Source organism: Prionailurus bengalensis, chromosome E2, assembly GCF_016509475.1.
Source record: "Prionailurus bengalensis isolate Pbe53 chromosome E2, Fcat_Pben_1.1_paternal_pri, whole genome shotgun sequence".
Taxonomy (NCBI): Eukaryota; Metazoa; Chordata; class Mammalia; order Carnivora; family Felidae; genus Prionailurus; species Prionailurus bengalensis.
Genome location: NC_057352.1, coordinates 51,193,673 through 51,206,243, shown reverse-complemented (window position 1 = coordinate 51,206,243; position 12,571 = coordinate 51,193,673). Strand labels below are relative to the sequence as shown.

The 12,571-nt window shown below is 40.7% G+C and overlaps 1 protein-coding gene across 1 annotated transcript in view; it reads right to left on the bottom strand.

Moving 5' to 3' along the window:
• Positions 1-8,421: 8,421 nt before the first annotated feature.
• Positions 8,422-12,571, bottom strand: part of CNTNAP4 (contactin associated protein family member 4) — a 253,985-nt gene continuing 249,835 nt past the window's right edge. Inside the window, exon 24 of the mRNA XM_043599720.1 lies at positions 8,422-9,678. Within this exon, the coding sequence (XP_043455655.1) occupies positions 9,485-9,678 (194 nt within the window). The 3' untranslated portion in view covers positions 8,422-9,484. The remainder of the gene's footprint in view (positions 9,679-12,571) is intronic.

Below are 12,571 nucleotides of genomic sequence, written 5' to 3'. Positions count from 1 at the left end.
TACTATAATTCATAATATAAAGATTCAACCTAAGTTGAAATGAGTTTGGTCAGTATTTGTTTTAATTTCTGAATATTGTTTGTATGATAAAATGTGGTGCTTTCATTATGTTTAGCTTATGTTTTTTTTTTAAATTTTTTCTTAATGTTTATTTATTTTTGAGAGAGAGACAGAATGTGAGTGGGGGAGGAGCAGAGAGAGAGGCAGACAATGAATCTGAAACAGGCTCCAGTCTCTGAGCTGTCAGCGCAGAGCCAGATGTGGGGCTCAAACTCATGAACTGTGAGATCATGACCTGAGCCGAAGTCAGACGCCCACCGACTGAGCCACCCAGACGCCCCTAGCTTATGTTCTTTCATATAACTACAATCCTACTCTAGAAGATGCCATTCTATGATAATTTATTTGGTGCTATAGATTTCTACTAAGAAAAGTTTGTCAAATATTGCAAGCAAATGAAAAAACTTATTGCAAAGAGTCTAAATCACCATGACCATTTGTAACCATCTTCTTTTAATATGTATTTTGGAAGAACAGGTCATTTCACTGCTCAATTAAAAAATTAATTTGTTCCTGTTGAAAATGCAGAGAAACATGAATCATTTATAACAGCCTGTTTTCAATGAAAATATGAATTCCTTCACAACAACATAATTTATCAGAAAGTTTCTTCTGTGAACAGCTTGGAAGCAGATGTGTTAGTTCAATGGGTCTAAAACCATACCTAGCATCAGCACATGGAATAAAGACATTATTTTATCAAGAGCAAACCCAATTTAGTGTGGCATGACATAATGAATTATAATAAGGACCGGTCTTTCTAGTTTATGGCATGATAAAACAGATATTATTGGTTTCTTGACTTTTCAAACAACAATTGTTAGAGCCCCTAACTGTCAAAGGCAATATGAAGCCAGGAGCAAATCAAGTGATGAGCATTGTTAAACTTTACTCAGGAGGAGGGAAGGGTAAGCAAGGAAGCTGGGGCCACGGGAGGAGTTCCACTCTGGCTAGATTCACTGGCTGTTGGCATTTCTTCCACACAAGGAAAGTAAGAACAAATTATGTAAAGGAATGGCTGAGACATTATGTACCCGACTCATGAACTATGGGGACAGGTAGTTACTTCATAGGAATTTCACACATAAAGACATAAAGAGACACCTGACTATAGATATCTTTCTAGAAAAGTTCAAACAAAAAGGATCTGGAATAAACAACATCAGGCCACTTGGATGGAGAAAACCACAGAAAATGGGGGTGTTGCAGGCACACTAATGGCCCCTCAAAGCTGTCCACGTTCTAGCCTCTGCAACCTGTGAATATGTTACCTTCCCTGGCAGAGGGGAAGTAGATTGCAGGAGCCCCAGTTGCAGCTGTTGTACCAGATGTTGGCATTTCTGCTAGAGTAACATCATCTCAGGTATAGAGTATGTGGATGTTGATGTGAAAAATGTGTTCTTTTCCAACCTATCAGAATGGATATTTAGAAGCACTCTGTAGTCATCTGGAATGGACAACAGCCTTGCCCCAAAAGCCATATGAACACTTCCTCTCCCTGCCATGGTATAGTCCAAAGAGACCTGTGTCATTTGGACATCCTGTGGAACATACTAGTCTATTATATTGGCCGCCCAATCATACAATCATTAAGAATCTAGTGTTTTAAGGCAGAAGTCAGAAAACTATGGCCTATGCATCAAATCTAGCCTACTTCTTACGTTTTACATAGCTTTGTTGGGATGCAGATATACTCTTTTTTTTTTTTTTCTTTTCACATTGTCTATGGATGCTCTCACATGACAATGACAGAGTTAGGGATCTGTGGCATAAGCTTAACCCATTTACTATCTGGCATTTTACAGAAAAAGGGCATGCTGGGACCTCTCTCCACAGTCAGTAACAAAGTATTTTATCTCTCATTTCCCACTATGAAAAAGATAGCACAGTGCCTAGTAGGCTTCTTTGGGTTCTAGAAGAGGTATTTTCCACACTTGGGAATAGGGCTGTGACCAAATATTGGGTAGCATGTAAGGCTTCAGCCAGCTTTCAGTGGGGCCCAGAATAAGAACAGGTTCTACAGTGGGGTCTAAACAACAGACATGAGGTCCAGCCCCTTGGACCACACAATCCTGCAGACCCTACGTGGCATCATTGGTGGAAAAAGACGCTATGCAGGTTTCCTTGGCCATCACCAATGGGAACATCACATTGAAGAAATGCAAGGTTTGAGAGCCATGCCACGTCATCTGCAGCAGAGAAATACACAACTCTCTAAAAAATCTCCCGATGTTCTACTGAGCTCTGCTAGAGAGGAGGTTCCTCACATTGGGATGGTAAATGTGGGCAAAATCGCTGGCTTCTCTCAGACTCACCAAGTCACAAGTTATGTGGGCTCAGAAGAAAGCCAACATAAATTGGAAACAGTGTACGTGGGATCAAGCATGAGTAGGCACTAAAAAGCTGCACAAGCCACCTGCCCAGATCCTTAAGTTATCCACTACTCTTCCCCAGCACTGTTCGCTCAGCTTATGCTTAGAGTTGCATGAATGGTTCCTTATTACCAACTGCTAGAGAAGTGAAAAGTGTGAACTGGGTGAATGGATGGGTAAGCTTAGAATATGAATGCAGGCTGAAAATGGAAAGTAACACCACTACCATTCTGGTCAGAGGACCACAGAAAGATGGTGGTGAGGAGAAACCTCCACTTGAGCAGAACTTTTGGATGGTGCCATAGTTACCCACTTTGTGTGAAAGAAATGGCTCAAGGATATAATATATATGGACTTATGGGCAGTAATTTGGCCAATTTGTCAAGGACCTAGAAGGAGATTGGGAAGATCAGAGACAAGAAGGTCTGAAAGAGAAGCAGATGGACGGAACTATGGGATGGGCATGAAATGTAAAGATCTTTGCCTACCAGAAATCATATGCTGCCTTGAAATAATCACTAAACAACCAAATCAGACAGAATGACTAAGTATCAACCAACCTTAATCACTGGCCACTGAAGGAACTGCTAGTACAATGGATGTACGAACAGAGTAGCTGTGGAGGCACGAATGGAAGCTATGCATCATCAAGCAACATGAGCTCCCACTCGTCAGGATTGATATAACTACTGCCACTCCCGAATGGTTGAGTGGTCAGCAACAGACACCAGTGTCCATTCCCCAGAATGGTTCCCCTCTACAAAAACACCAATTTTGTGGCAAGTTGACTACATCAGATCTGTTCTACCCTGAAAGGATCAGAGATTACTTTTGATTGGAATCATTACTTATTTCAGCAATGAGTTGTCTTTATTGCCTGTAAGGTATCAGCCAACACTACCTGTTGAGGATCTACAGAGATCATATCTTCTGAAGGTATGATATGAAAGGACCAGCAGTCTCACGGAAATGTGCTCATTCCCATGCATCTCTGCTGTAACGTGGATCTTTGGCTGAGGCAGTGTTATGTGGGAGGCTATGTCAGGAGTAATTGTCCCTGATAAGTGATAAGAGAGAGCTACTTTTACACTTTGGGGACAAGGAGGAATATGTTTGGCCTCTAGATACTTCTTTGACCAATTTTAATGGTAAGTGCAAAAGAACAGCAGCTACAGCTGGAGAGGTCATAGGAGGCAATGGTTCAAACTCTCTACAGAGCTGTTAGCTAGTAAAGGAGTCCTGCACGGGCAGCAGTGGAGGGAGAGAATGAGTACCAGTGGCAGCCAAGAGATCACTTGCAGGGGCAGGATATGTGGTTTGTTCTGTCCTCCTTCCTCATGTAAGTTTCCCAGGAAATGAGGCTCGCCAGAGTCCTGAAGGAGCTGATCCCAGAACACAGATGATGATGGATCTGAGCAGCACAGGGGCAAACCCTCAGGGATGATGAGCTGTGCCACCCAGATCCCTGGGGCAGCACTGAACGATTTCTTTTCCCCAGATGCTGAGCAGCATTTGTTCTCCTTCCTTAGGAACTGCTGAGGCTGAAGAGAGCTGTTTGTCCAAGTTCATTACCCACTTCCCCAGGCAGTCAACATCCAGTGCCTGGCTGAAAGGAGAGTGTAAATGCTCAGCCCCCTCACTCCCACTCAGGACATCAGGGTTGGCTGAGCCCTTGTGACAGCAGCACAGGTTGGGTGATGGGCCCCATCCTTCCTCCTCCCCTCTCCCACAGGTGTTGATCCCAACAATTCTCCCCAATAAATGTCCTTTGTGATAACCACTGTCTTGGAGTTTGCTTCCCAAGGAAGCTGGCCTGCTACATCATGTGATGAAGAGATGGGGGCAGCTCACAAGAGGCATCTAAAAGAGCTGAGACGGATGGGGAGGCAATATGGTAACAGAGAGCTATGTTTCCTTGTAAGATTTCTTATGCTATTTCATTTTTTTCAATATATTCACGTATTTTTTAACAAAAAATTTAATGTTACAAATAAGGAAAAGACTAAAAGGCTATTGCACTGGAGAAGCCATGATAATCTGGGTCAGACTGTTTTCCATCCCATTTATTTTCATTTGAAAATCTTCAAAACCAGTCCCCAGGGAAGCTCTTGCCACACCAAAAGTCCAGCTCTCTTAGCTAAATTATATGCAGACTGTTTCACAGTTCATATTCGCTTTCTCCTCATTTGGTATTCCTTCTTGTACACATGCATACGCTCACTCATGCATGTCCCCAACACATAGACAGTCGGCTTCCGTTCCTTCTGTTCTTTTTCTTCCGTTACCACTCTCCATCACTCAAACTTGGGAAAAATAAACGACCACCAGGACATCCTGAACATATCTAGTAGATCCATCTCATAGTCAACACAAGGACCAAAAAGCCAATCAATCGACTGAACGTTGTTGACGTGAGTTGGGTCTATTTCATCTTTTCTTCTGTTATAACGAAGATATTTGATGCCTTGATCCATTGGGTTGAGCTCGTATGGTGTATTTCATGACTATACAAAGTGCTCCAGTTATAATCGTCTCTCCTGGTGTCGAGGGCCATAAGCTTACTAAATATTTTTTAAAGAAAACCAAATCTATCAATGGCAATGACCTACCAGATAAAGATCTGTGTTCTTTTTTAAAAAAAAATTTTTTTTCAACGTTTATTTATTTTTGGGACAGAGAGAGACAGAGCATGAACGGGGGAGGGGCAGAGAGAGAGGGAGACACAGAATCGGAAACAGGCTCCAGGCTCTGAGCCATCAGCTCAGAGCCTGACGCGGGGCTCGAACTCACGGACCGCGAGATCGTGACCTGGCTGAAGTCGGACGCTCACCCGACTGCGCCACCCAGGTGCCCCAAGATCTATGTTCTTTTTAAAGGATATGGGAGAGATATAGAAGTATAGGTCATTCTGGACAAAGAGGACACCAAGATCCTTCAATTTTTCCATGCCACTAAATAATTGCCAAAACTCCAGGTCTTGGAAGTACTAAGATCAGAAACACGTGGGAACAAAAGGAAATTCCCATCACGGTTTCATCACTTCCACATTGCTGACGTGTCCTTTTGGGGACACCACCTCATATACCTGTGTCCTGGACATTTCATCTGTAAAACTCAGCTGTTCACACTAATACGTATCATTCAGTAACACATCTGTGCTCTCCAGTTGCCTGATGGACCCCATTCCCAGATTCCGTTATACATGAAAGATAGTACCAATTCATGAAAGTGGATTTTGTGAAAATTTATAAAAGGGAACCTCATTTACAATGGAGGCAGGAGGCCAGCAGGGCACGCTCATGCCCTACCCCTCCTCAATTACAGACCCAAGAGGAAAAGACCACCTTTCGTGGGAAACTACTTCACTATTCCCAGCAGGAGGAATAGGAGGAAGGAGGAAAACGATTTCCTCTTCCCTGACCCCACCTCCCCCTACACACCTCCTGCAACACAGCCAATGACAGACAGTCACAGCTCAGCCAATGAGAAGCCCCCACACTTGGAACTCCCAGTTTATTCCAATGGACTTGTTGGTAACAGGCTTTCCAACCTCCCTGCCCCCTTTCCTCTACAAATAGCATTCCTCTCCTTTGTCCAGGCAACTTGCCTATCATTTTGCCATAGCTTGCTTATCCCGAATTGCATCTCTGCTGTTCCCGAATAAACCCACTTTTGCTGGTAGAATAACTGGCAGTTTTATTTTTTAACATTAACAATTTTTTTTAATTAAAAAAGTTTTTTTCAATGTTTATTTATTTTTGAGAGAGAGAGAGAGAGAGACACACACACACACACACACACAGCATGAGCTGGGGAGGGGCAGAGAGAGAATCCAAAGCAGGCTCCGGGCTCTGAGCTGTCAGCAGAGAGCCCAACACAGGGATCGAACCCATGAATCATGAGATCATGACCTGAGCCAAAGTTGGACGCTTAACTGACTGAGCCACCTAGGTGCCCCAACATAAACAATTTTAAATAACTGGCTTCTGTTTGGTCGTCAGGTGTTTACCTTGCCATCTAAAGAATTTATTAAATGTGTTTCAAAGAGTGACACTTGAGAAAGGATTTTTTTTTTAATATTTATTTTGAGAGAGAGAGAAATCAAGCACAAGGGGTGGGGGGCCCAGAGAGAGAAGGAGAGAGAGACAGAGAGGGAGAGAGAGAATCCCAAGCAGGTTCTGTGCTGTCAGCAGAGGAACCATGAGATCACGACCTGGGCCAAAATGAGGACTGGGACGCTTAACCCACTGAGCCACCCAGGAGCCCCCTTGGGGACGGAATTTTTTAAAAACGAAGCTATTTGCTAGAATGGTCAAGGGCCATTTAAGTGGCACGGCTTCCACAAAATTAAGATGTCATTTCCCACAGATGACCCCTATTTCATAGAGGCCAGTATTCAATGCCACATTAACTCCACTCTATTTGCATATTAGCACATTGGAATTTAATGAGATTTAGAAAGTTCGTCTTCTTAAAAAGAGAATGTTAATTATATATTGTGTTCCTGTGAAATCACAGATAAGGGACTTCTTAAAAACTTTTATATTATAGAAGGGTGCACAGTATCCTTCGACATAATCGGGTCTGTCAGTGTAGCCTCACTGGCCAAGCTCTCTGGAGAAGTAAAAGGATAGAGCCCCGTTTAAACACACAGAATGTTTCAACAAACAGTTGCTGACAAAGGCTAGCCTCCGGCAAAACTTTAAGTGTCGTTCAACTGCCCTCACCTGTTATAATCAGTAAACCTTTTTCTGTTTTCTCCTGCCATTTTTGTGTCCATTTCAAAGGAAAATACACGATAAATGCAGTTTTCGTTAATAATTCATAATAATCACGGGATGTACCAAAAGACTTAAAAAACACAGACCGCCAGTAAAGGAGGTGGACATCTACACATCTTTTTACTGTTTTAAGAAAATGAAAATCCAGTATCATTCCCTCAGTTTAAACCTTTATACAACGTCTCTTAAAATATATCCTGCATTTTAACTTCAAAAATGCATTTTATTAAGAAAAAAGAAAGAATAGATTACAAACCCGGAACTGAAAATCATGACAAATGACGAATCAATGCGTTGTGAGGCCATCACGTTGCAGCTTCTGGTGGTGCGGACCACACAGTACCATGAGGCTTCACCATCTATAAACCTGTCTACACTCCCAACCAGGTTAATGCGGCTACTAAATCACATGAACACTTCTAACAGATTCAGGGCCGTTAGGATGCTTGTATTCAGCTTTACATCAAATAAAAACTAGCACTTCTGTGTTCTATTCTTCAAGTCTTTCAATTAAAAAGAAGAAAGTATGCCACTCATCAACATCGGTCCTTCATAAACTACTATGTTAATTCATATCCTAAATTTAGTCAGGCATTTACAGAAACAGCAAAATGGATACAGAGCTACGGAAAAGACAGGCAGCTTTTGTAAGGAGGTTGAGAAGGAAAATAAGATGATTAATTTATGTATTCCCAAATTGTTCTGGTGTGGACGAACTAAGGGACCCAACTGTTCCTTGCCAGGCACCCGAGCAGCGTGATCATAAACAGCAAAGTGCCTTTATTATATAACTGGCTTATGAAATTTAAAGAGAACTACATGCATGCACCTTGTTTGCTTTGCCTCAAAATCAATTATTGCAACAAGTTTCATAAGGTCACTGATAATTCTATGATCTCTTGGTATGCATATACACCCTAATCAGAAAGCACTAGTTAGCAGGTTATATTGATTTTTGGTACTTTTCGAGAAATTACCCCGTCACCATAAATGAGAGATGACAGAAGGGCAGACGAAGCATAAATCATGCAATAAGCCATCACCCCATAGAGTGAGCACTCTGTAACCACTCAACTGCTTTTGGAGAAAGTAGGGGAGGGGGGCGTGGCTGCAGCTTATATTTTACAAAGTCTGTCCCGGAGGTCAGGGCACAGAAAAATGTATGCCTGAAGGAGTGTATGTTTTAGGATGGGGAATGGAGCTCTCCACTTCCAGCTGTCTTTTTTTTTTTTTTTTCTAATACATAAGAAACATTCCCCACGGAATACAGTCAAGGGAGATCAAAGAAAATTTGGTGATAAACTTTAGAAAAACAGAAGAACAAACCTATAAAGAAAACTGGCATAAGGTTTGGGGAAAATATTCTCAAAGGTGTGTTTCATATGAGATATTACAGTTGTAAATAAAATTTGTGCATTGTTAAGAGTTGTGGTTTTTATGTTGACAAGTTGAAGAGTTGCAAACATTTCACATTCTTTGGGAAATTGGCATTATCCAGGGTCTTACCTCCCGCCACTACTGAACAATGATAGCAGATTATGAAAATTTTAAAAGGCAAGACATCGCACGCTGACAACCAAAGCACTTTCCGAGTCTGGTTGCATATGAATTTTACATTCAGAGCTGAAGTCTGACACTCAAAACCTAAGGTATCCCAAATCATTAAGAGAAGTCAAATAGAAAAAGAACAATCAAAACAAACCAATGACAACACAACATCTTTCAAGACTATTGATAAACTGTATTGAATGTAACACAGAGAAAGGCAAAGGGGTTTTATATACTTTTGGCCACTGAAGATGCAAACACCAGCCAAAAAGGATCTTAGAAGCATTTCCAGGTCTATTAATAACACCATAGGGACACTAAAGCAAACACGAGCATGTTCTCCAGTAAAGCAAGGTCCGTATTGTCCAATTTTGATTTTTACCTCTAACAAAACTTACGTACCACACGGTGGAGAGACCAGGGATATGGTCTTCACATTTAAAAACCGTAGTCATCAAGCGAGTTAAACTTCCGTTTTAGATCCTATCAGAACGGTCGGAAATTAAGAGCGGTATCTCATCCCTTGTTCTGTAGAACGACGGCTATGGGAAATACATCACTGGATGAGGCCTCCTGGAGCCATCTGGAGTCTGGATATGGCAAGACGGCAGTGCTGCAAATCACCTGCGTGTACATTCAGTGGAAGAACATGTTCTTGTCCGTTGAGAGCCCCCGGCTATTAAAACAGACTGTCGGGATTGTAAGTTAAAACACAGCTGCCAATCAGAAGAAGTACTCTTTCTGATTTTCATTGACTGCACTTTGTATATTAAGCTCACTTTTCAAAACAGCCTCGGCACTGTCTACATTCTCTGACCTTTTTGCCTCATTTCTTTTGTATAACCTTTTCTGCTGATAAATGCGAACAGCAATGGCAGCAATGCACAGCAAGATAAAGATTACAACCGCTATCAGACCTGGGGAGGGAAGAGAAAAACAACGCAAAGTCAGAACTTTTGTCCAAACGGAAGCCCTGCTGACTTCGTTGCTTAATAAGTCATGATAAAATCATTTTCTACATACATCAAGCATCTAGTAGGTATGAATTAAAAATATCAAAACCTCAAGTATTTCTGGATCGGGTGGTGTCATAATATACCCGAGTCTGTCTGTCCCTGAGTTCCTCTATCAGCCCTGGGGGTTCACCTCCATTTATTCTGCATGCATACGATACTGGATTTATTTAGTGCATTTCCACTTATTTTTCAAATTTTTAGTGCATTTACATATAACGCAAGATGTTATTGACATGTCTCTAAGACCCTGTGGTTGGTCACTGCATATTAACACACAAATTGTTATTATTTTAAATTTACAGATAGTAGTAATGTTGTAAAATAATTAAATGTGTTTTTGTACTTCAATATTTAAACACTGTAATTCAGTTGATTCTCAATAGTCTGTCATACTGCTGAATAGGAGGAACAGGATATATGTATATGAATAATCCTGACTAGTGAAATATATTGACACAGATAACATAGATTATTTCGATTATTTCTGTAGGAGAAATATTGATATTTTGAAACATCTGGTTGTAAATAAAATATTTAAATACCACAATTCTTAGCTATGCCAACATAGGGTTATCGACCTTGGCGTTACATCGGGCTAGTAGTTCTTCAAAGCGTGTTCTGTGAATCCCTATTGGTCCTCAGGACACTTTGAGGAGATCCACAGGGTCAAAGCTATTTTCATAATAATTCTAAGATGCCTCTCTCATTGTGTTGACATATCCACTATTAATGTAAAACAGGGTTAGGTAAAATTCCTGGTACCTTAGCACGAATTGAGGCAAGGCTACCGAACTGTAAAAGCGGTCGTGGAATTCATAAGGCAGAAGGCGTTAGATTGCCAGGCAATCCCACAAAAAAGAAAAAAAAAAAAGCAAGCCAGATTCATTTTAAGAGTGTCCTTAATGAAGCCCTAAAAATTACTTATTTTATGAAATACTGACCTTTTGTCTATAAGCCTTTTTAACATTTTGGGCAATGAGGTAGAAAATACTTTGGATGGATCTCCAAGTACGATGGCTGTCTCCAGGAAGAGCGCCTGTGTGAACAGCTGACTTGTGAGCTCAACTACTTACTTTTCGCTTCATGGAACACCATTTTTATTTGAAAGAATGACTGACAAACTATGGTTGTTTTGACTTGGATATTTGGCAGATATTTTCTCTAAAATGTGTGAAGTGAGTCTGTCACTTGAAGAAAAACAACTGACAATATATGTCGCCAGTGATAAAAGTCAAGCTTTCAGATGAAAAAGAGAATTTGGAAAACTATTGCCTGTCACCATGAGTTCAAGAATTTCCTAACACTTAGACTTTTCTGATGAAAACGGTGGAGGTATTAACCGATGAAGTTGTTTTCAGACAAAAATAGGCACAATGAAAACAGCAATGTGGATCAACTGTCATATTGTAAAGCTAGGAATTCTTCATTCCAGTTTAAGTCAGGGGCATAGAACTCTAATGGAAACCGACCAAGCCAACACATTGAAGGTTCTCACCAATCACAGTGGACTCCTGAGCACATGATTTAATGGGCAATTAAATTCACTACAGCAAATTATATAATATTGCCAATGGCTAAGCCAATGTTAGGTTGGGTCGGGCTTACCTGAGAAGGACAGTAATTCCTTGCTCATATAAGTCTAACATAAATGTGGCAACCAAATTCTGCACTTGAAATCTGAAGAATTTACTAACAGATACAGTTGTTTTTATTATTATTAGTCATATTAATAAATAATAATTTTAATCAGAATATCATTTGTTGTTATATATTTTGCCTCTCATCAGTTGAGTCGCTATAAATATTTCTATTGTCTGGCCTCTTAATTTAGGCCTCTTGTTTCAAGAGAGATATTCTGAATTATTTCAATATGAAAAACTGATGAGGTATAGTAGAGACCAGGCTACAGCAATTATAAAATAAATATCAATATTACAGTGGCCCAGACAGGACATCCAGATGGTCATAATCATGGGGGGACTCTGGAACTAGTTTGTTTCATATATGTGATTTATCTCCTTTAATTTGGGGAAGGTGTCATGTCAGGATTTGTCACATCCAACAAAAACCTTGATTTAACCTGCTATACCAAAAAAAAAAAAAAAAGATACACTAAATAAAATACGGCAAACCACTGTGCTCTGTGACATTGCCATCTGAAGCTCTGTGTGAATGTTTTTATGAGGAAATTAGGTAGCTTTCTCTTTGTCTAATTCTCACCATCCATATCTGTGTAGCCTGGCCAGAAACCCTCTGTAATATCTGGGTCACGGTTAAAAAAGTCTTATTGAACAATTTTCCCATCTTACATTATTCAGTGTTTGTAAGTGAAGAAAAAGATGATCTAAAATGTAGAACATAGGGCGATTAGCCAATTTGGAGAAATTTTAAATGGATTAATTATTGTTACACAGTGGGCGCAATTTACGAGTAACGAGACAACGGGCGAAGAATTATACCGCGATGCTACCAGATGGAGAAACACCCTGGAGGATGATATTCTGTGATTTAGCAGATAAATTGCATGTGGTCCCAAGACAAGGCCTTCTGAGCTTCAACGGCCATGATCAACTGCTCTGCTTCTGAAGCTTTGTCTGAGCAATGAGCAAAAGCAGACACCACGTGTTCCCAGGCCCTCAGTTCCAAAGCTGCACACACCTTCCACACTGTCTTTCTCTGCTCTACGTATTTGAGCCAAGACAGATTTCAGAGATGACCTATAACATGTTTCCATTCCACAGTAACAGAGGATGACTTATCAATATACCCCTCCTATATTCTGTAAATATTAACA